The 23,113-nt window shown below is 56.0% G+C and overlaps 3 protein-coding genes across 8 annotated transcripts; 1 reads left to right on the top strand and 2 right to left on the bottom strand.

Annotated features, from left to right (window-relative positions):
* Nucleotides 1-47: 47 nt before the first annotated feature.
* On the bottom strand, nt 48-2,284 carry TMEM208 (transmembrane protein 208). The gene is made up of 6 exons (XM_061138711.1): nt 2,132-2,284; nt 1,599-1,694; nt 1,044-1,103; nt 825-961; nt 431-515; nt 48-331 (listed from the first exon to the last, which is right to left on the bottom strand). The coding sequence occupies exons 1-6, from the start codon at nt 2,135-2,137 to the stop codon at nt 194-196; spliced, it is 522 nt and encodes a 173-aa protein (XP_060994694.1). The 5' UTR covers nt 2,138-2,284; the 3' UTR covers nt 48-193.
* On the top strand, nt 2,243-16,608 carry LOC133054070 (F-box/LRR-repeat protein 2-like). Of its 2 annotated transcripts, XM_061138707.1 has the most exons (7): nt 2,245-2,382; nt 5,787-5,888; nt 12,775-13,767; nt 14,986-15,201; nt 15,330-15,473; nt 15,648-15,865; nt 15,949-16,608. In XM_061138707.1, the coding sequence occupies exons 1-7, from the start codon at nt 2,359-2,361 to the stop codon at nt 16,115-16,117; spliced, it is 1,866 nt and encodes a 621-aa protein (XP_060994690.1). In that variant the 5' UTR covers nt 2,245-2,358; the 3' UTR covers nt 16,118-16,608. The 2 variants fall into 2 exon arrangements, with proteins under 2 accessions (XP_060994691.1, XP_060994690.1); XM_061138708.1 differs by lacking the exon at nt 5,787-5,888 and having other exon boundaries at nt 2,243-2,382.
* Nucleotides 16,609-18,529: 1,921 nt separating this feature from the next.
* Nucleotides 18,530-23,112, bottom strand: ELMO3 (engulfment and cell motility 3). Of its 5 annotated transcripts, none has more exons than XM_061138703.1 (20): nt 22,821-23,112; nt 22,634-22,674; nt 22,460-22,532; nt 22,216-22,266; nt 21,856-22,025; nt 21,671-21,770; nt 21,417-21,568; nt 21,257-21,335; nt 21,081-21,131; nt 20,873-20,995; nt 20,651-20,782; nt 20,443-20,544; nt 20,221-20,329; nt 19,976-20,112; nt 19,712-19,875; nt 19,500-19,612; nt 19,304-19,408; nt 19,120-19,202; nt 18,960-19,046; nt 18,530-18,866 (listed from the first exon to the last, which is right to left on the bottom strand). In XM_061138703.1, exons 1-20 carry the CDS (start codon nt 22,896-22,898, stop codon nt 18,654-18,656), a joined length of 2,163 nt encoding a protein of 720 aa, XP_060994686.1. In that variant the 5' UTR covers nt 22,899-23,112; the 3' UTR covers nt 18,530-18,653. The 5 variants fall into 5 exon arrangements, 3 of the variants coding, with proteins under 3 accessions (XP_060994686.1, XP_060994687.1, XP_060994688.1); XR_009692369.1 differs by having other exon boundaries at nt 18,693-18,866; nt 18,960-19,072; XR_009692370.1 differs by having other exon boundaries at nt 18,693-18,850; nt 18,960-19,072.
* Nucleotide 23,113: the final 1 nt, after the last annotated feature.

Genomic DNA, 23,113 nt, shown 5'->3' with positions numbered 1-23,113 from the left:
GCTGTTCCTGCCTTAGCTCTCTCATTATCACCCACAAAGCCATTAGCCACATTATAAGCCATTTATTCAACAATCCTATACCCTAAACTGCTTTTGGCCCCTGGACTAGGCCCTCACTGCTCCTGGCATGGGGACCACACAACCTGATAAGAGCCACCCAGGGCTCAGAAACCTGGGGCCACAATGTCAGTGGCTATAACCGCTTCATCTGCCGCCGCTCCTGTCGGCGCTGCCGTTTCTCACTGTGCTCTGGCACTGGGGTGCCACTGTCCGCTGTGAACCAGGGGCCCAGGACATTGACCCACAGGAGGTAAAGAGCTCTGCCTGGAGCCTAGGAGAAAAAAGGTAGCTTGAAGCCAGGTACAGGAAATGAAAGAAGAGAAGGCTTAGATGCGCCAGCTCCTCCTCGGGAGTCCCACAACCCACGTACCAGGAGCCAGAAGGACCAGATGTAGAGGGAGAAGCAGCTGAGCACCTGCACGATAGCTGTCAGTAGGATCACATCTTTAAGGTGCCTGTGGAGAGAAGGGAAGCTGCAAGGGCCAAAAATAGTAGCCGGGGAATTCCCTGGTGGTCCAGCGGTTTAGGATTCCATGCTTTCACTGCTGAAGGCCTGGGTTCAATCCCTGGTTGGGGAACTAAGATCCCACAAGATGCACAGCACAGCCAAAATTTTTTACATAAAACAAAAATAAGAGATGGGCCCTAGTTCAACTCCCTTCCACCCTCTTCAAGTTGCAGGCAGCTGTGGGTCTTGGGCTATCTGGGCCCCAGCACCCCAGCCCTGGCGCTGCTCACCTGGGCTGACAGCGGGGGACACTCACTCTGCCATGCCCTGCTCCATGTTGAGATCCATTCCACCATCCACCAGGGACCCATCCTCAGAGAAGGCTGCCCTTGCCATCGAGCTCATAGAGTGGTAGCTGGCCCCGTATACTGCCAGACTAAAGACCAGGGCCATCTGTGGAACAAGAATGCGGGTGTTAAAAGGGCAGCCACTGACCCTATGGGCTTACCCACTTCCCAGGATGGGGGACACTTACCCAGGCCCAAAATGAGGCAGATGAGTAGAAAAAGACCAAGGTCACAAGACAGTAAATGGCCTGTAAGCAGACACAGGATCAGGCTAGGATCAAAAGCTTACTAAACCATGGACCTTCCTTGACTTTGACTCTAGACCAGGTGATGAAAGGAGACAAGTCGTTTCTTACAGGTTGGGGGAAGAGATCTGCTCCCAGAATATCCAGACACCCCTGACACAGGAAAGAAGCCCCTGTGCATTTAGGATGGGAAAGGCTCAGGTTCATTTGAGACTCACACCCTCATTTTGCTTTTGTTTTTCATTTTGACTATTCAGCACTTTCTCTGCACCAGGATTCTTTCTCATTTATTTGGCTGCACTCGGTCTTAAGTGTAGCATATGGGATCTAGGGAGTCTTAGACACTGGACCACCAGGGAAGTCCCTCTCCTTTATTTTTAATTGGAGTTTTCTTCTGGAGCTTTGGCTGTCACACACCCCCACCACTCTACCCCACCAAACAGAGCTGAGGACTATGGAACCTTGGGTGGGCACTGAAGCAAGCAGGGAGGCACTTACATTGGCCCCCAGTATGATTCGCAGGTAGAACTTCAGGGTCTCTTTGTTCTCCTCAAATATCTGCTTCTTCCCTCTCGTGCCCACTTTTCCTTTGGGCTGCAGAGAGATAATGAGATACTATCAGAACCCTCATCAGTCAGGACCTTCCTTAGCCTCCCCACCATTCCGGTTAGCTGAATGGGCTTGACTGGCGTCCCTCTCCGGCCTCTACTGAAGTAAACCCGCTCTGGGCTGACACTATCCTGCCTCAAGCCCCTCAGATCTCTAGCTAGTCCTGGTACTGTTTGATACCGACGCCCATCGCCCCTCAGGCCCCTCGATCTCTACAGCCCTGGTACTGTCTGCTACAGACGCCCAGCTCTCTCTGGCACCAGCTCTGGTATGGTCCTGGATGGCCACTGGATGGCGCCCCTCTCCAGCGAAGGGGGGGGCGCTGGATTGACCTATTTCCCTTGAAGCCCTTCTTCTGATTTCAGTCTCCCGATCCCGGGAGCGCTTTGCCATGCGGACCACGCCCTACTCGCCCTCCTTACCGCCATAGTGAGACGCAAATACCCAACCAAGGAAAGAAGGGAGAGCGACCAAAACCGCACTCAGTAGGTACCACATCGGCAGCACAGGCACTTCCGGTGCAGATCCAATACGTCACACCTGGGACGGAAGTTGGAGGTCCACTTCCTTCCCAAGCTCCGCCTTCTAGAGTCGGTGGGACTACGCTTCCCAGAAAGCCTTGCGCGGGGGCGGAGGCGGCAGGGATGCGATGGCGGAGTCGCTGCCTCTGGAGGTGAGAGGAGGCTGCCCTCAGGCCTAGCCCGGGACAGGCCCCGCCCTCGGGGTCCCAGGCTGTGGGGAGGGGCTGTCAGACAGCTCTCCCGGCCCCGCCAGTCTGGCGGAAACAACCCGGCCGGGAGATCCCTGAACCTGCAGGCTATGGGTAACGGCCCCGCCGCCTTTGGGCCACTCTATTCCCTTACCTTGGGGGACCATCCTCTCCTTCCCCATCGGCCCCAGGAGATAGCTGCTGTCACCTCAGCGAGGACAGGGCCTCTCTGCCTACCCCTGATCTCTTGAGATGGCCGTCCCTCCCCCTCAGTTCTGAAAGATGTCCGCTGCATCCCATCAGCCCCGAAGGGTAACCGATCTTACCCCCATTGGTCCCTTGGAATGGTCGCTCCATTCCCTTCCCTTCGAGAGACGACTGCCCCTTCCCATTAACTTCGGGCATGGTCTCAGTTCCCTCACCGAGGACAGGCCTGCTCCCCACTTCCTCAGCCCCTAGTGATGGCCATCCCTGCCTCCTTCACCTTCATCTTTCATGGGATGTTTGCTCCCTCTACTTCAACTGGAGGTAGATCACTCTGCCGCTATTGTCCCGAGACAGATAAGTTTTGTCCCAGTGGCCTCTTGGGATGGCCTCTCCATCCTGTTTGCCCAGAAAGTTGGCAGACCCCTCCCACTGCCCAAGAGAGACAGGGCACCCTTTCCCCATCGGCCCTTGGAATGATGTTCCACCCCCAATGAACCCCCTGAGATGGCATCCTTTCCCCTTTCTGCCCCAGAGGATATCTGTCCCATCACCATGGATCACAAAGATGACCAGTCATATCTATAGTAGCTCCTTGGGATGGAGTTCCTGGGATGGCCACTCCACCCTTATCACTGCCTCTTCTGTTCCCTCTAGAAAGGCCTTCCCCCTTCTCAACTCAAAGAGTCATGCTTCCCCCTCTCAGTGAGGACAGGTTTGTTGCCCTCCTTTTGCTCTGGGGTTGGCTACTGAACCCCAGAAGACAGGATGACCACTATCTTACCTCAGCTCAGACAAGTTTTCCTGCCTCCTCTTGGGGATTGGAGCGTGGTCAGTTCCAGTCCCCTTATCAAAGTTCTCTTCCCCAGGCCTAGCCTCCCTGGCCCAGAGGTTGTTCTCGCCAGTCATTCTCCTCTCAGTAATGATCTGTTTTATCTTCCCACCCCTTCCTTGAGCAAATCTTTGGTGAAAAGAGAGGTAAAAGACTGTCCATTCTTACTTAATTCAATCCAGTAAGTACTGACTACGTACCTTCTGTGTACTAGCAATCAGGGAAGGGAAGAAGAGACCAAGTGGGCTGGTGAGGGTCAAGCTTAAGGGCATTCCAGGAAAAAGGTCCACATAGGCAAAAGGAAATAAGAAAATCAACTTGCTGTGTTTGTAGGACACTGAGAAGACTGGCTTGTGGAAGCTCTGGGATCAGGGGTACAGTCAGGCATGGAGGCCTGGCAGTGCTGACCCAGGAGAAGAAATTTTGTCTTGAGGGTATTGGGGAACCCCAAAGGTTTTCATCAGGAATGCACTGAGACTGAAAGCTGTTTCTTAGGAAAATTAACCTTGTTGCAGTCTGTAGAATGATTAGCAAGGATGAACCTGGAGGCAAGGAGATCAGGTGGGAGATGGCGGAAGGAACCCTGGTCTGGGGTGATGAAGATGTGGGCTACTAAGGTGGTAAGGTTTCAAAGGTAGAATTATTAATAACAGCAATCCAGGAACCATTTATGGACCATCTACTAGGTGTGAAGCATATTATATCTATTAAATTTATATATATATAAATTATAATTTGATCCCTGTCATAAGACTGTGAGGGCAGCTGGTAAAAAATCCTCCTGCAATGCAGGAGACCTCAGTTCGATTCCTACGTTGGGAAGTTCCCCTGGAGGATAGAAAGGCTACCCACTCCAGTATTCTTGGGCTTCCCTGGTGGCTCAGATAGTAAAGAATTTGCCTGCAATATGGGAGACCTGGGTTTGATCCTTGGGTTGGGAAGATGCCCTGGAGGAGGGCATGGCACCCCACTCCAGTATTCTTGCCTGGGAGAATCCCCATGGACAGAGGAGCCTGGCGGGCTACAGTCCATGGGGTTGCAGAGTTGGACATGACTGAACGACTAAGCACAGCACATAAGACTGTGATCTAGATTTTTTTAATATCCCCATTTTACAGGTGTGGGTTGAGGTTCAGAGATATCACATATCTTACCTGAGGTCACACAGCTAGGAACTGGTGGAGCTGGGATCTGAATGAGTCTTAAGTAAAGCCTATGCTTTACACCTGTATCTGGAGCAAGGGACAGAAGAGCATGAAGAGTATAAAGTTTTATCAGGATCTTCAGGCGAGATGCTCTGTTGGGATTGAAGCTCGGGGGCTGGAAAGTTGGGAGGAGCGGCTGCTTTGGACTGAGGTGAAGGTGATGGTAAAACATTTGGATGAAGAATCCTGTGGACAGTTGGCAATACTAGACTAGCACATGAATGATAAAACAATATGGAATATCGAATCATTGGTTATTCTTATAGAGGTAATTGTTAAAGCAATGCAAGTGAATTTATTATCCTAGAAAGTGAACAAATTGAAAGACTCAGGTCTGAGCCCTGGGAGCCACAGAAGAATCTAGAAACAGGGCAATTGGAGTGGTGAGTGGAGCCCTAGAAAACACAGTGTCACAGAAGTCAAGGAGGGAAGATTCCAGAAGAAAAGAATAGTTAATATCAGATTATTCTTGGTCTCACAGGCAGCTCCCTTCCCCTGTCCCTAATAAGTCCTCCACCCCCAGCCTCATAGAGCATAGGTGGAGTGAGAGCCTTAGCCTACCAGGATGGGTCTTGCTGAGAATTGTAACAGCCGGCTGAGAAGCTGTGAAGAAGACTGAAAAAGTGCAGTCCCAGTGTAACTTCCTCAAGATCAGCACTTGCCTTGCTATGTTCTAGATCCTATGCAAGACACTTTACCATGATATTTAACTGTCACAGCAACCCACTTAAATCTCACTACAACTGTCTTTTTTTTTTTTTTTTTTTTTTTACAACTGTCTTTTGATAGATAAGAAAAATAAGGCTCAGAGGGGTCAGTTGAGAGAATAAGGATCTAAACTAGGTTCGTCTAGTCCCAGTGCCCAGGCTCTTTTTATCAAATTGAGTAGGAAGTTTGATTTTTATCAGAACAAACCTGCATCCAGATGGTGCTCAGCAAAGGTTTGTTCCCAGTAAAGATACCTGGAGACTGGAGAGGACAAGTGAAGACTTTCTGAAGCTTAGGATCCAAGATGAGCTAGAAGCCAGTGCTCTAGTACCCTCTGACCAAATGTGCTGCCAGACAGGGAAGATTTCAGAGGGCCCCACCAGCACTAACAGCCCCAATGCCCTGTCTTTTTCCCTCAGATGATCACATATATTCTGAGCTTCCTGCCTCTGTCAGATCAGAAAGAGGCCTCCCTCGTGAGCCGGGCTTGGTACTGTGCAGCCCAGAATGCCCTTCGGGAGGTAAGGTGCCTACCCTCACCTAGCCCATTCTCAGTGGTCTCACTTCAGCTTGCTCGTGGCCCTACTCATACATCATCCATCCATTCATTCCTGCATATTTATTCATACATTCTTGGCTCTGGGTCCAGTACTGGGACTCTACAGATGAACCAAACATAGTCTCCTCCCCTGAGAAGCTCATAGTCCAGTGAAGGAAAAAGACAAATAAGTGAGTGATCATGATGTTGTGTGCTCAGGGCATTGGCATGAAGGGGGCCATGGGAACATGAAGGACATGGAAGGAGACTGGCAGCATCAGGGAAGGCTTCCTGAAGGAACAGGATGAGGAGCATGAAGGTTGGTCTTCAGGACTCATAACCGCACAGGCGAAGGCATCAAGGTGTGAAATAGTTCAGGAAACGACCACCCAGGTTCGCTATGACTGGAACTTAGGTGTGTTGGAGAGAAGTGGTGGGAGATGAGGCTAGAAAGGGGTCAGAAAGCAAGACAGATGTGCCAAGTGGCATTGCTAGGGCTTTCTCCTGGTTACCATCATGGGTAACCAGGTAACCCATGGAACTTTAGGAACATTAAAGGAACATTAGGCAGGGGAGTGACATGCAGTGATTTATGTCTTAGACCTCCACAGTGCAGAGTGGACTGAGAGGTGAGTCGTAGGGAGACAACCCCCTAGGAGGTGAGTGCAGGCATTTGTGCTAGTTGGAAAGGCAAGCAGTGAGAGCCCTTTGTTTCAGTTTTGACTGTCACTGAGGTTGAACAATTTTCTCATTAGTGGACCATTTATATTTCCCTCTTTTGTGTATTTCTGTTCCTTGTCTAATTATTGGGGTCTTAGTATTTTTCTTATCAATTTGTATGAACTTTTTATACATTAAAGAAGTTAATCTTTTACATACTTACTGAAATATATTCCTCATATATTTGCCTTTTTAAATTTGATTTGTAGATATGTGTTGTTTATGAGATATACAGGGGTTAAATTTTTGGGTTGTTGACTCTGAACATTCTTTTATCTGCCATTGCTTTAGAGATACTTTGCCTCTTCGGAGATTTGATAAATATACACTCATATTTTGCTTTTTTTTTTTTAATTTGGATTTACTTCTTAGATCAGTTTTAGGTTCACAGCAAAATTGTTTTATGGCTTGAATTTATACACACACACACACACACACACACACACACACATATATATATATATTTGATGTAATTTATTTTGACTTATGCTGTAAGGTAAGGAGCTAAACTGATTAGTTTTCAAGTAGCCCAAGTACCATTTATGTATAATGGATTGGAAGCCTCCTCTGTCACATTTTAAATGAGTGTGTGAGTAGGGTTGTTGTTGAGTTCTCTCTCCGGTGTCATTGAGCCTAGTTTCTAAAGAAATTTGGTTTGAATTTGTTGAAAATATGAAGTATAAAACATCTAAACGGTGAGATCCAGTTGGTAGTTGGACTTCTGAGAGAGGAATTCAAGAGAAAGGTCTGGGTAATAAATATAGATGAAGGTGTCATTTAAGAACAGGTGGAGGTTTAAGCCTTGGATCTAAGTCACTTTCCCTGGGGAGAACAAGAGGAGCCCTGAAGAGAAGGCCACAGAGACTGTCCAGGAAGGATACCAGTCCAAAGGCAAGGAGAGGAGGAGGGGCCTGTAGAGAGGCCTCACTCATTCGGATGGTGATGCTACCTCTGTGCCCAGCACTGTGCTAGGCCCCAGGGCTGGGGCAGACACAGCACTCAGAGTTGATAGTGAGAGAGAGACAGCACTGCACTCAAAATCTTAAGAAAGGTGCATGATGCATACCAAAGATGCAGAGAAGATTCACAGAAGACTTCATAGAGAAGGGGATGCTTGGGTTAAATCTTGAGAGAGGATACATATTTGTTAAGGAATAGGTGAGGGGTCAGACCACCCCCCACCCCTAGAAAAAAACAGCTGAACCCAGGCATGGAAGTATGAGACAGTGGTCTGAAATTAGCATTCCAGAGCCAGAGTGGGGAGCAGGCATGGGAAAGCTGGGGCTGAAGAAGTAGGCAGGCCCTGAATGCCAGCCGGGAAGCTCAGCTTCCATCCTGTGCAGTGATGAACCATCAAAGGGCCTGAAAAACGTGGTCAGTTGCCTTTCGTCAGGATCACTCTGTTGACAATACCAAGAGTAGACTGGAGCCAGAGAGATTGAAGGCCAGGAGGAAATAGGAGATGGACTGGAAAGGACCTTGGACGTTGTGGATATGAGGGAGCAGTCTAGGATGATTGCCAGATTTCTGACTTAGGTGATTTGGTAGAAGGCACTGGGAGTTTGGGAGAAGCGGGGATAAGACAGTAAATTCAGATTTGGGCATATTGCATCCCTGTATCTGGAGAGAGGTCCATCAGGTCATGGCTCCCAGTATCTGGTGCCCAGGAGGAAGGTGTGGGAAACAAAGTAGATGGAATGAAGTCTGCTGGGGTGCACGTGGAGGGAAACTGTCTGTGTGTGTGTGTGTGTGTGTGTGTGTGTGTGTGGTGGAATGGAACAATTCATGGAGAACTCACTGGTCCATGTGGAGGGAAACTGTCTCTGTGTGTGTGTGTGTGTGTGTGTGTGTGTGTGTGGTGGAATGGAACAATTCATGGAGAACCCACTGGTGCATGAACTGGATCTTTCTGCTCTTTGATGACCCCAAACAGGGAACAGGCTAGAAGGTAGGAGAGACAAGAGGGCAGAGTCTCAGAACCCCCAGTAGGAGAGAACACCGGGGAGACAGGCCATCCCGAGTAGGCATCATGGCGTAGCAGAGAGGAAGGACAGCTGTGGGAGGTCTGCAGAGGAGCCCCCAGATGTTGGTGATCTTGCTGGAGAGGGGCTGTTTCTGGGATGAGGGGTTTTGTGGGGACAGCGGTGGAGGGATTAGTGGGCAAAACTATGGTCAAGAAGTGGCCACAGTGGGTGTGGGCACTCATGTGCTTCCAAGAAGCGTGACAGTAAAGGGGAGGGGTGAGGGGGGTTGCAGGATCAAGGGAGGCCTTTGTTAAGACTCTGGGGTGTTTGTGGACTCTGAGGAAGGAGCAGTGGAAAGGCAGAGATTTCGGGATTCTCAGAGGAGAGGGTGGGGACAGGCTCAGTAGGCCAGGAGAAGGGGCCTCCTTGAACCCAAGAGCAGAATATGGAAGGAGGTTCTGATGAGTCCTGCCAAGGGTGGGCTGGTGGATGTGAACAGGGAAGAAGGAGGGCCTTCCCACCTAAGAGCATTGGTTTCTATTTGAAACATCTCTGAGAAGGCTGGAGTGAGGGGAGGGAGCTGCAGTAGCATCGGGGGCTTGGAAAGAAGACTAGGGGAGTGAGAAGAGAGGGGCTGTGAGGAGAGGGGAGCCAGTGCAGACAGGAAGGGAGGCTATGGCTTCCTCGGACAGCACGTACCCAGAGGAGGCCATGGTCTCATCATCCCTGGCTGGGCAGAGGGCCCAGAGAGCAGGTGCACCCACATGATGGGCAGGGCCACGGGGACCCTGATGAGAGGTCATCAGTCAGGGAGGCTTCTTGGAGTCCAGCAAAGAAGGAGGGTGCAGAAGAAGCCAAGTGGGCAGTCAGGCCCCAGGGATGAAGGTGAGACTGGAACAGGAGTGAGGGAAGGAAGAAGAGGAAGAGGCCGGGGTCAGAGTTTGGGATCCAGAGCCTACCATTTTAGCACTGGAGCTTCTCCAGTGAACCCTGAGCTCCAGATAGAGCACTGACAAAGACCCGTTCAGTGACTCTGCAAAGCCCTATTCCACCGCCAGGACTGGGAGCCCTGGGAAGCCAGGCCACAGATACCTGGGCTTCTAGGGCTGACACCACCTTGTCCCAGAGAACAATCTCTGGAGCCCTATTGACAGGACCCATCTCCCAGGGTGCAGCAGGTTGAGGAGGTGGTACCCCAGCTAGTAGATGCTGTGGAAGATTCTGGCTCACCAAGGCCAAGCTGTATGGCTCCAGGTCAGGCTAGGATGCTCAACTTGGTAACTTCTTAATCTCCCTGACCTGCCCCCACTTAATTCCACTTTTTCTCAAATAAGAAGACAGACAAAGACAGGGCCTGATGTACACCTGGGCTCTGTCCATACCTGGGACTGGGGCGGGGGTGCTGCCACCACGCTGATCACTGTGAAGATCTCAGGACAGCTCCTGCCCCCTGCTGCCTTCTCCTGCCTGAGGTGTCTATAAAAGCCTCTAGAAATGAGCCCCAAAGTCTGATTCCTCTCTGGAGACCAAAGCCCTGGGCACCAGGACATATGCTTCCTCAAGGTCCTTCCGGAAAACAGGCATGCTAACTTTGGATCCCTGTGCTGGCAGACAGGAGAGTCATGTTTCTCTCAGATGGCTTTCCAAGTCTGCACACAGGCCTGCTGCCTCAGCTCAGGACTTGAGTAGTTGCAACAGAGTCCTGGCCTCTCACAGTCAAGGAACACGTATTGCTTTTAGCAGGTTTAGGGCATCTTTCCAAATGAGTCCGCATTTACTCTTAAGATGCCAGCATGGAAGGGAGGAGACCAGGGGGCTAGTTGGCCCCTCTGTGCTGAGGCGGCTGAAGCTGGAGCAGGTACCCATGTTACACTCCCTTGGGGCTTTAGAAGCATCTTCCCAGGGCCTGGGGAGGGGCACTTTCCTACACTGGGGCAAAGACCAGAACCCAGAAGGCTGTCCACAGAGGGTAAATATCCCCAACAGGCTGCTCCTGGACTTCTGTATCTGAGTCCCAGGTAGACCACCTGGGTGATGGCTTAGAGGCCGTCTTCTCCCCACCAAGAAAAACTGTGGGGAGTAGGGAGGTGGCCTCAAAACTCACCCAGCCCCATAGTTGGAAGTCCTTTAGGCCAGGCCCTGCCCCTTCGCTAGGTAGCTCTTGGGGCCACCTGCCAGCCCTGCACTTGGACCCTGGGCTGTTCGTTTACCTTGTGTATAGGAAGGCAGTGGGAGAGGGAAGAACACTGCTGGCAGCCAAGGCTCAGGAAGATAGGGAAAGAAGGAAGACTGAAGGCGGCTGGAGCTGGGGGCTGCGGGGTGCCATGTGACTGGTGGGGGCAGGTGCTGCCTGGCAACCAGCACTGCTCTACACTCCCCCAACCAGAGTTCATTCTACTCATTATGAGATTGGCTCATCTAGCACTGCAGGGCTTTGAAATGGCTGGAGGCATGCTTTACCGTTCCTTTCTAAAAACTATTCTCCCTGATCTTTTCAGTACCCTCCCCAACCTCACACACTGGCATCTTCGCCAGCTCTCCTTAAATCTGAGAGGGACCAAGGTCTCTGGCATCCCCACTCCCCACTGTCTCCTGGTGTCCATGGGGGGATCTATGGGCAGAGCTCCTCTCACCCGTATTGACCATGGGTTCTGAACTGGGAACATGGTTTGACTCCCTGATTCCCGTGAAATTGGTGGGAGCTGGTCTCCCTCTTACCACAGGCTCGTTCCCGGGACGACAGCCCTCGGGGGCTGCTTCTCTCTGGGGCAGAAGCCAGGTGGGGTCTCCACACCTGGGAATGAGTTCCACCTGTCTTCCTGGAAGAATCCTGTTGATAAACGTCTTGCAGGGAGCACATATTATGCATCATTTTGAGCTTTCTGGTTCCCTTTTGATGATTTTCTGTGGGGGACAAGCAGGGAATGTCAGCTTGTTCTTCCTGTTACTCACTGGACAGGTTTGGAGTGGGGGGAGCTTGCTTGTGAAAACAAGAATCTATGAGTATCACTTGCCTGCATCCTGGGCCTTGGTGGGGGTAGAGAAATGGGGCTAGGGTTTCAGAAGCCAAGCCCTCTTCTCCCTCCCCGACAGACCAGTTCCACACATTCCTGTACTTTTTGTCCTTTGGCTCCCTCTATCACAAGATCAGGCAAGGTTCTCTGAAAACAACTCTTACTGGCGGTTCCTCACACTCCTAAACCAGCCAGCCTTTCCCCACAACTAGCCCTGAGCTTGCCTCCCTGCCCCACCGGACTCCAGCTCCGTGCTCCCCAAGCTGCCTCCCCGGTTCCTCTCCAGTTGGGCCAACTTCCTCCCTGCCTCTGAAATTCGTTCTCTGAGTTCCTGTCTGGAGAAATAGTACACTTCTCCCTCCTCACCTGCAGGAATAAGACAGACCCTCCAGAGATAAGACGAGGGATCACAAGCGCATCTGGAATCTCCAGCCTAAAGGGCATTCACGTGTGCGCATACACACGCATCCACGCATGCGCACACCACACTCACATGCGTAGGCACATTTTTCACTTACACACAAAAGCCGGTTTTGCAAACATTCTTGTGGCCGAGACACAGGCCACCAGAGTACCTTGGCCTCACTGCCTGCCCCAGATCTCTGGCATCTGGGCCACAGGGCGTTGTGGTGAGCGACACCTGCAGTTGCTTCTTCCCGCCCTCAGCTGCTCTGAGGGCTATTTATATGCTCTTGAGAAAGTGGGGGAGGCTGATTGCTTATCTAACGCTAAGCTGAGGCCCTGGATTTGGAGTCCGTGGGTCTCAAGGCCACCTTCTGAAAGTCCCCAAAGTTGGGGTCCAGAATGCTTTGTCCTCCTGCTCCCAGGGACCTTTGCTGGCTCTCCTCCAGGCCACCCCCCAGCCCTCCTGTACTTAGCATGCCAAGTCCCCACTCTGGCCCAGCCTCTCCATAGGCACTCAGCCCCGGCCAGCACTAACTTTCTGTCCTCCCCTGTATTCCTCCCCCTTGAGCCCCAGTATGACCCGTCCTCCCTGCTCCCACTTCCCATCAGCACCCCCTCAGGCACATGACACCACAGTGGGTCCCCATTGTTGAAGGGCCCTTCCCTGACCTTCCCTCAAACTCTGGCCAGCAAATTGCCACCAGACCCAATGGCCGGCACACTGTGAGGCCAGAGGGCTAACCCCAGGCCCGCTGCTGCCCCATAGGCCAGCGTGCAGTACAACATCCCTGTGTCATCTGCCTCCCTTCCGGTCATCAAGAGCCTGGGTCTCAGGGGCGTCACCTGCATCAGCCTGACCAACCTGGATGGCTCGCCGGCTTCACTCCAGGTGCTGCGGTCTGTTACCCACCACTTGGGCCCACACCTGCAGAGCTTGTGCCTTGGTGGGGGCAGCCCCACAGAGGCTTCCTTCGTGGCTCTGATCCTGGGCTGCCCGGCCCTGCGTATCCTAGACCTCAGTGGCTGCAACAGCCTCTTCACGTCGGGCATGCTGCTGGCTCAGCCCGAGACGGCGCAGCAGGTCCAGCAGGTGCTGAGTGGCCTCCGTGAGCTCAGCCTGGCTAGCCTTCGGGACCTGGCCGACCTCAGCTTCAACCGGCTCAGCAGTTGTGCCCCCTGCCTGGAGCGCCTCTCCTTGGCCTATTGCCACCTCACCTTCCAGCTAGGCCCAGCCTGGGGCTCCACTGACCCCCAGGACTCCTCCCCCTCCCAACTCTCCTTCCGCAACCTGCTGCGATTCCTGAAGGAGCGGGCTGGCAGACTGCACACCCTGGACCTGAGCGGCACTGGACTGCCGCCCAAGGCCCTGCGGGCGCTGGGCCAGGTGGCCGGGCTGCAGCTGCAGGAACTGAGCCTGCATAGCTGCCGGGACCTCTCCACAGAGGCCGTGGCCGCCCTTTGCCACCAGCAACCAGGCCTTACCTCCCTGGACCTCAGTGGCTGCTCAGAACTGGCTGATGGAGCAGTCCTGGCCGTGAGCCGGGGCCTGCGGCACCTGCGGCACCTGAGCCTGAGGAAGCTGCAGCGGCTGACAGACGCGGGATGCTCAGCCCTGGGGGGCCTGCGGGAGCTGCAGTGCCTCGACATGGCCGAGTGCTGCCTGGTGAGAGGGCGGGAGCTGGCCCAGTCCCTGGGCTCTGTGCGTGGACCTCCACCCCCACTGGCCTCCCTCAGCCTGGCCTACTGCTCCTCACTCAAGGTGAGCGTTCCACCCCCTTCCTTCCTTCCTCTCCAGGGCCAGGGATTGGGGGAACTGGGAGCCTGGCACCAGGGAGGTGCCCCGTGTTTGTGTCCAAGTCAGCTGGAAGAGGAAAGGTGCCTAGGCAGACAGTGCGCTGCCCACACTCCTCCCTGCCGCCCCCATGGTGGGTCCATGCAGAGGGAGGTCCCAGAGACCAGAGGGGCCCAGCCTACGAGGTGACCCACACCTCACAAGTCCGGTGTTTGGTGATCACTGCAGCCTGGGGAGGGGACTGAGGGCGGGTGTTCTGGGGGCAGGGGTGACAGAACCAAGCCCTGGGGAAAGGGGCACTGAGGTTACACAGCAGTAGTTGCTCAGGAGGGGCCCTGGGGAGGCCATGTGACAAGGGAGGAAGAGGGTCACTTTTGGCTGACGCCAGTTCCTTCAGTAGGGCTCAGGCCTGTCCCTCTGGGTGGTGTCCCTGTCTTAGCAGTGTCGCCCCCTCCCTCTTTAGCAGGTTATTCCTTCAATCTACGACTGTGCCCAGAGCATTCTTCACCTGAAAAGCAATCAGCGTTTCCCCCAAGGGCCTCTCTTGCCCTACTCCATCCTCACTGTGTCGATCGTGTCTCTTAAGCACTGTCTCTAGAGGCCCATGTTCCCATGTCTGCATCTCTGCAAAGCAGCTCCCTCTGTCCTGCCCTTAGTCCTTACCCCCCCCCCCCATCCCCCAACCACTCCTGGCAGGTGGCAGCTCCGCTGTATGTCCTCCCACCTAGAGGGAGTGTATCTGATTGACTGGTGCTGGGACCACAGAGAGGGTGAACGCCTTAGAGATTTTCACCTGCATCCTTCCCACACCAGCCAATCTAGGTATTTGTCCTTCTCCCTGTGTTCCCCCTTCTCAGCCCATCACATCCGCTGTGACACACAGCGCAGGAACACTGATGCACCCTTCCGTGGGCCCTGTGACAGTTTCCTGTTGCCTGTGGGGCTGTAACTTTGGGCAGAACCTTCCTAGGGACCCCTCCCTGCCTGAGCAGCAAGAGCTTCCTCCCACAGCCCCACCAAGAGCTGGGGCACTGGGCCTCCAGCCCCAAGGACCCCTCTTCCTAGCCACAGGGCCTGCTCATGCTCTAGGCCCCGTGGGAGCTGGATCTCACAGCCTGCCACACCTGGTGGCACAGGCAGCGGGCACCTCCCCATCACTTGCTCCCTTTTCCACTTCCCTCGTAGGACGCCTCGGTGCTATCCCTGATCCCAGCGCTGGGCCCACGCCTCAGGGTGCTAGACTTGTCCTCCTGTGTGGCCCTCACCAACCAGACCCTGCAGGCCATCTGCACCTACCTCACCCACCTCTCAGTCCTACGCCTGGCCTGGTGCAAGGAGCTTGGTGACTGGGGGCTCCTGGGGCTGGGGGAGCCCATCAAGGCACCTTCGCAGGAGCCTCAGGTGTGAGACCCTTGAAGTCATGGCGGGCTGGGGGTACCTGGGCTCAGCTGCCCTCCTTCGACCCTCTCCGGCAACAGTTGAGGGCCAGACTCAGGAGGAACCTGAGCAGCAGGAGCTTCTTCCCACAGCCCCACGAAGAGCTGGAGCACTGGGCCTCCAGCCCCAAGGACCTCTCTCCCCAGCCACAGGGCCCCTCCCTGCTCATGCTGCAGGCCCTGCGGGAGCTGGACCTCACAGCCTGCAGCCAGCTGACTGATGCCAGTTTGACCAAGGTGTGAGGCTGGGGCGTGGTTAGGCTGAGGACCCTGGGGCTGGAACTTTGCTTGGAACAAGCGTTTTTCTCGTGGGCTTCTGCTGGATGTGGCATTTCCTCTGGCTGGGGGTGGGGGAAGCTGGAAGGGCTCCAGGGCCTCGTTACCCTCCCCGTCCCTACCACATCCTCGCAGGTGCTCCGGTTCCCCCAGCTGAGGCAGCTGTCACTGAGCCTGCTGCCAGCACTCACGGACAAGGCCTTGGTGGCTGTGGCCAAGGGCTGCCCCAGCCTGGAGCGCTTGGCGCTGAGTCACTGCAGCCTCCTCAGCGACCACGGCTGGGCGCAGGCGGCCAGCTCCTGGCCGAGGCTGCAGCACCTCAACCTGTCCAGCTGCAGTCAGCTCACGGAGCAGTTGAGTGTATTGGGGGCTGCCTGTGGTGGGGGCTGGCTGGGCCTGGGCCGGGTCAGGCGCTCAGCTGGCGGCTTCCCTGCAGAACTCTGGATTCCATCGGGCAGGCGTGCAGGCAGCTGCGGATGGTAGATGTGGCCATGTGTCCCGGCATCAGCATAGCCTCCGTCAGGCGCTTCCAAGCCCAGCTGCCTGAGGTGACCTGCATCCAGTCCCGCTTCGTGGGAGGGGCAGACCTGACCCTAACACTCTGAGGCCAGATCAGTGACCAGTGGCTCAGCCTCTGTCATCTCCAGCATCCCTGGTCCTGGACTCTGGACCTGGAGTTTGACTCAGCTCCCTCTGCCCCTCTCTGTTACATGCCCCAGAGGGCCTTCCCCAAACTAGAAACCCCTTCACTGGGTCTGAGAGTGGGATGATACCAGGACAGCCTCCCGGGCTTCTTGCCTGCCTGCCCCACAGCCCACAGGAACCTTCTCCAGCTACATGGCACTGCCACAGGCCCCCGGAAATGCCAGATCCTGCTCGCCTGTCCAGGCCTGGGTCCAGAGGCCAGGCCATTGGTGGGCTGGGTCTGATGCTGGAAAGAGTGGACCCCGGTATCTTTTGTTCCACCCATTTCTCACACTAAGGCCTGTGCCTGGCCTTGTTCCCTATAGCTCTCCCAGCCCCCCACCAGGACTGAGTTTTAGCAGCTAAGCCACAGTCTTTGTTGTATACCCAAGATTAAAAATTCCAGATCTTTCTTCCTTGTCTGAAGTTCTCAGACCAAAGGGCCCCTCCCCACCTCAGTGAAGCGGCCCAGCCCAGCCCAGGGACAATTTGTAGGAAATGCCAGAGGGACAGACAGCTTCTTTCTCACACCTGGCCAACAGGTACCCCGAGCAGGTCCTAGCTTCTTCCCCACATGGTGGGAGATGCCAGAGGCTTCTCCCCAGCATGAGCCCTGGCACATGTCCCACAGCAAAGCCATGTCCATGTGAAGATCCCAGGAGCATAGTGATTAAGGATGGCTGAGTCAATGGGGTTTTTCAGTACTCACACATAAGACACAAGAGAGAGAGCATCTCTGGGTAGGAAAGATTATTAGAGGTCCAACCTTCTAAAACAGAAAGAAGCTCCTGGGACTGGGAGCCCAGGGGAGCAATGAGCTTAGCCTGGAAAGTCAAAGAAAGTGAAAGAAATCAAGTCAGTGAAAGAAGAGGGAGGAAAGGGGACAAACAGGCAGAAGGGACTGGGGAGGTGCATGTGGGCAGGCCAGAGTTGGCGCTGGGTGGGGGTAGGGGGTTCCCAGCCCCCAAAGTGAGCAGGGAGGATGCCAGCTTGAATCAAGCATCAAGAGCTCTGTAAGCTATGGGCACTCTGTTGAAAGGGGTAAACCACGGCATGTCTGCATCCCAGCTCAGTTCTGTTCAGTCACGGTACCATGACCATTATCCACGGACAACAGGGAGACACGGGAGAAACAGGAGGGGGTGATGTGTGTGTGTAATCAGGTCAGTTTCCTGTTTGAGAAAGCAGTTGGAGTAGGTGGTATTGAGAAGACTGGAGGGCAAGACAGGAAGCAGGAAGTCAGGAGGTTCTTGCTAAGATGATGGTGGCTTGAACAAGGGACTGGAGACATTGAAAAAGAACTGAAGGTATCAGGAGATGTAACTGCATCTGGGTGATACAGTTTCACCTTGAACTCAACAGGGACTATTCTAAGTGGGGTGGGAAGTCTGAATACAGGAGTGGGCACGTGGGGCCCTAGATGCCCAAGTAAGAAGCATAGCTAGGGGGTGGGAAGCAAGTGCTCCCCCGGAACATTCTTCAAGGGAGGTGCCATACCATCAGTTTCTAGGCAACGTGGTGATGGTTAACACAAAGATATTTTGAGGAGGCACTGGGAAGGAGAGGTAGTGAGAGGCATGGAGATCAGAGGGTGATGGCCAGCAGCTTCCAGCCTGTCTGTGGGTCCTGGGGGTGGGTGTGCTCCTCTCTGCCTCAGAGGCTTGGGGTCCATGACCACAGCCTCTGAGCTTAGCTTCCAGCTGGCCTATCTGTGGCTCCCACCCCACCCATGCTGCTGCAGATGAGTTTTAATCAGAACGCAGGCTTCCTGCACTGAATTCCATCTTGTCGGAATCAGCCTACATCCTCCCACTGGCCTGGCGGACACCTACGGGAACCCTGAGTTTGCCCTTCAGCACAAAGCATGCCCAACTTCATGTCTTTCCTTTCAAGTCTCTCGAAAGCAGGCCTTCGGGACCCGCAGAGGACACAGGAAGGGCCAGGCAGGGTGGAGAGCTAAGCTCAGACTGTCCGGAGCCTTCTGCAAATATGGCTCCCAAACTAGGCCCCTGCTAAAATTGGGGAAATACTTCCCACCCTGCCATCTCTCCCTCATCTGGCTGGCTGCCCCAGACCTCTCTCAGCTGGCGGCCCCCAGACTACAGCCCATTCTGCTCTGCAGGGCTAGCAGAGGGTAGGCTGAAGACTCACTCTGGAGAAGGGTAACAGGGCCAGCCGGTCCTCACCCTCCTTCAGAACACCAGCCCCGTAACTGGAGTTGCCCAGGTTCATGGCCCCAAGCTGTGGCCCTGGCCTGACGCCCCCTTTCACTTGCCAGCCAAGGTGGAAGGCAGGCTTAGCCTGCGAGGTTCAGAGCTGGCTCGACACACATCTAAGAGCCAAGCAGACTTTTATTTCTGCTGCAGCCTCTGCTGGTCAAGGTGCCTGTGCTTCCCTCCCTCCACCCTTTGTGGCCACCACGGTGGCAGCAGCTGTGGCCCTTGGCCACCTTCACTGTCAAGGTTCGGCAATGCTGCAGTCATAGCAGAAGTTGAAGTTGGTGGGGGGCGGGGGCACAGGGGGTGGCTGTTCAGGGATGGGCACATTCTCCAGTTCCAGCAGCCGCAGCTTGGTCTCCATGGTTAGCAGCTGCTCCAGGTCCAGCCGTGTCTGCTCACTCCCCATGGGATTGCCCAGCAGGGCGCTCAGCCCATCTGTCCACAGGTGGAACTGTGGATGGGGCCAGCTCCATGAGGTCCTCTCCATCTCTCCCCCTGCCTGTCTGTCCCCCTGCCCGTCTGCTCAGCCTGCCCAGATACTCACCTCCCGTTTGGACGGGGCAATGAAGTTGAGGTGTGCCTCCTCCTCCCCGTGGTCATAGCTGACTGAGAAAGCTAACTCACAGATGTCCTGGAGAAGCAAGGGAGCCAGGAGCACTGAGCAGGGGCCAGTGGGAAGTAGTCCCGGCACCCACTGCACTCACCTTGTTCTGCTTCCCAGAGCCCTTCTCCCGGACGTGGGGGCAGTCCTTCCCTGTCAGCAGTGCCCTGATGTCAGCCACAGGAACTGCAGGAAAAAGGCTGGGTTGACCACTGGGACCCCTGGTGGCCCGGGGTGGAGCAGCTCGGGGGAACACAAGTGTATGCCCACCCCCATGCCCTCCTCACGCTGCTCGGGCAGGCTCTCGGGGGTCGGCAGGCCTACTCCCTCCTCCACGTCCCCATACTGCAGCACTTTGTGGTTGGGGGACAGGCAGCAGAACCACAGCTTGTCTGTGGGTGGAAAAGGGGAGGGGGAGCAATGAGAGGGCCTCCCCAACCCCTCCCAGCCACCCTCCAGCCCCACCACCGCCCACACAGTGACCCTGGCGCCGCCGGCTGCTGATCTTGTGGAAGAGGGTCCCCTCGCAGAGGCGGAGCAGACGCTGCTGGCGGATCAGGCCCAGGAGCTCCGGCTTCAGCTTCTCCCGAAGCTCCCTGGGTGCAGGGGAGGGGGCTCGCTGAGCTGACGGCCAGGCCTGGGCGAGGCAGCAGGGCAGGTGGGGACCAGGCCTGGGACCCACCCCCATGACTCACAGAATCGGAGGGGCCAGCGTGCCTTCCTGGTGCAGCCGCTCCGTCTGCCGCAGCCGCAGCACCTCCCCGTAGGTGAGTGCGTTCACCTTTGTTCGGAAGAGCTCCAGAGAGCTGGGCTTCAAGGCCAGCGTGCGGGCCAGCTGCTCCCGCACCACTTGCATGACCTGGGGCCATCCCAAGCTGAGCTCAGGGCTTGAGTTCCAGGCCCCTACCCCAGAACCACCTCTGCCCTGGCCCAGGTCTCCCCACTGCTGCCCTCCGCACCTTGTCGAAGTCCTCCTGAGTGGCCCGCATCTCCTTCCAGGTCTTATTCAGCAGCTGGATGCTCACACAGAAGAGCTCATGGAAGCTCTGGTCTTGGCCAAAGAACATGGGTGAAAAGTCTTGGGCTGTTTCGGAACCTGGAGTGGGGGGGCAGGAGGGGCTCAGGGAGATAGTGTGTGCTGCCCCTGGCCCTCTCTGCCCTTCCGTCCCCTGTTCCTGAACACGCTGTGCCCAGCGCCACTCACAGGGCTCCCCGACGTGGAGCAGATCACACAGCAGCACGGTCAGCTGGATGCTGCTCCGCGCAAAGGGGCACTCATGCTTGTCCTCACGGCTGCTGTTCTCTAGCACAAACTGAGGAGGCGGGAGCACAGGATGGGCTGGGGAGTCATGACTAAGCCCCAGGAGGCCCCGCCTAGGCGCCCTGTACCCCCTTCATCCATACCCCACCCCGCCCCACCACTGACCCGGCTGTAGGCACTGGGTGCCTGTCTGGAGAAGTAGAGCATGTTGTCCAGGGCCAGCAGGCCAGGGGGCACGCGCTCCAAGTCCTGTGCAGGGTTGCTGTTCTGGGGGGAAGGGGAGAGGCAGCTGAGGAAGGTCCCAGCCCTCTGGAGCAGTAGCAGTAGCCCTGGGTGGAGGCAGGGGGCAGGGGGCTGGGTAGGGGTCACTCACAGAGAAGCCCAGTTTGCGGAACTCGCGGGCACACAGGGAACGGCGACGGTCAGCGCTCAGCCCGGTGCCCACGGACTCCCCCTCCGGCTCAAAGGCAGCTTGGCGCAGGGCCTGCAGCTGCTCCCGCTGTTCCTGGGGTCATTGTTGGGAGTGGTGGCAAAGTTGAAAATTCAAGGCCAAACTCGGGCCAGCCCCAGCCTTCTGCACGCTCAAGGCACCTACCTGACTGTAGGGGTCCAGTGGTGTCCGCATGCGTGGCTCCAGCAGCCCCAGCATCAGGGCCTGCAGTACGTACAGGTGGTGAGCCATCTCGTCGCCCAATGGCGCTGCACTGTGGATGATGTTCTGAAGGACAGCCCGTACACGGCTGTGAGTGTGGGCTTGCAGGGAGAGGAGTGGGGAGGGGTCTGCCAGGTCTGGTCCTTCCTACCTTGTAGATGAACTGGCGAAGGTTTCTCTGCCACAGGTAGTCGAGCATGTGCTGGTGGGTGGGAAGGGGGCTTGAGTGATTCAGCTCACCACAAGCGCCCATCTTTTTGGCCCACTGCTTAGCACAGCACCCACCAGCTCCTGCCCACCCCATCCAGTCACTGGATGGATGCCCACCTTACGTTCTGCAGGGGTGGCCCCCTGTAGCAAAGCTGTCAGCAGTGCCATGGCCTTGGTTTGCAGCTGCTGGTTCATCCTGGGTCAAAAAGAGGGCTCAGCCGGCCATCCAGGGCCCAATCCTGCTGTCCTCCCTGGTCCCCCACCTTCAGACACTTACACCTGCAGGTGCACCAGCAGCCTGTCTAGTGGCACCTCGCTCTTGACCAGCTGGCCCAGGGTAGGGCTGCTCAAGGTCACATTCTCCAGCAAGCCCAGGGCCAAGGGCTGCACAGAGGCATCCATCAGGTTCATGTTCACGTAGCACACCACCTTTGGCGGAGCAGAGGTTGTCACCACCTCATCACTGTGGAAGGCCAGGCCCTGACACCTCTCCACCACCCCCACCTGTTTCCCCGAGAAAAGCCCACCCACCTTCCTAACAAAGGGGATGCTGAGTGTCTCCCAGGACACCACGCCGTGCTCCATAAGCTCCAAGAAGGCCCTCAGTGCGAGGGCCAGCACCTCTCCTAGGCTGGAGGGACATGGGGGGCTGAGCAGAGCCAGACCAGGATCCGCGGTCCCACTGTGTCCCCCGCCCACCACAGCCCTGGGCTCACTCGTCCCCATCCTCAATGATGGTGCCCAGTCTCTGAAGCCCATCACGGCTGATGACCTCCCGGGCGAAGGTCAGGTCCGGGGCCAGCAGGAGGAGGTGCCGCAGGGCTTCCCGGCGCCCTTCAGGACTTTCGCTCTGCAGCCCCCGCAACAGCCGCTCCGCCTCGCGGTCCTGGCGGGGTGGGAGCAAGGGCAGAGCACAGGTGAGGAGGTAAGGAGAGAGAACTGGGGTGTGGGGACGCGGGTGTCCACTAAGTGGGGCACTTCTGGGCTGGAGCTGGGACTGGGCCCCCAGTCTCCGGGTGCAAAAAAGAGGCGCAGCAGAGGGGCAGGGAAGGAGGGCGGGGTCGGAGGGGCATTACTGGGGCCGTGCTGAGGCACAGGATGCTGCCATTTTTGATCTCCATGCGGTTCTGGAAAAGATGGCAGAGAACGGAAAGAAGTCAAGAAGGGCCCTGAGGACTGGCTAGTTGAGGCTGTCAAGAAGGGAGGATTTGGGAGTCAGTAAAAGATCAGGTTGCAGACAGTGGGACGATGACTGCGAGTCGAAGCCAGAGTTAGAAGGGATCACAGGGTGGAATGTGGGGCGGAGGGGAGGGGACTCACGTTCTCGGTGATGTATCTCCGGTGCCCATCCGCAAACTGCAGGGCATAGCGCTCAGAGTGAGGCAAGCTCCACCTGCAGGCAGCAGAGGCTCCGTGAGGCGAGCAGGGGGCGCCCTCTCCCTCCTGCCCCGCCCCATCCCCTACTCCTCGCGCCCCGCGCGGACCCGCACTCACGCGTCGCACACCTCCTTCAGTACAGCAGCCAGGGGTTTTGCCTACAAGTGGAAGAGTCAACTCACGGGATGGGAGTGGGAAGAGGTTGCGGAGATGCCTGGGGAGGGACGGGGTGGGCTATTCGAGGGGAAGGGGGCGACCCGGAGGTAGGTGGTGGGGTGGATGGAGGCCAGCCAGGCCTGGTGACCTGGTCCAGCTGGATGAGCTGCGGGATGGCGTCACGCATCTGGACGGCGATCTTCACCACATTCCGCGGGGGCGCCATGGTCTAGCCGTGGGGGCCTTATACTTTCCAGATGTGCCACCTCCGCTGAGAGCACACCTGGCCTGGGGCCCCTGAGAACGAAGGCGTTCCTCAGTCCGAGGCTTGGCTCCCGTGGCTCAGGCTCCCACTCGCGACAAGGTGCCGCGGCCTTCCCTAGGGAGCCGGATCCAAGGCCAGTTCCGGGTTGGAGTCCGGAGGATAGGAGAGCGCCTGCC

Source organism: Dama dama, chromosome 4, assembly GCF_033118175.1.
Source record: "Dama dama isolate Ldn47 chromosome 4, ASM3311817v1, whole genome shotgun sequence".
Lineage (NCBI taxonomy): Eukaryota > Metazoa > Chordata > Mammalia > Artiodactyla > Cervidae > Dama > Dama dama.
This window is presented reverse-complemented; position numbering and strand designations above follow the sequence as displayed.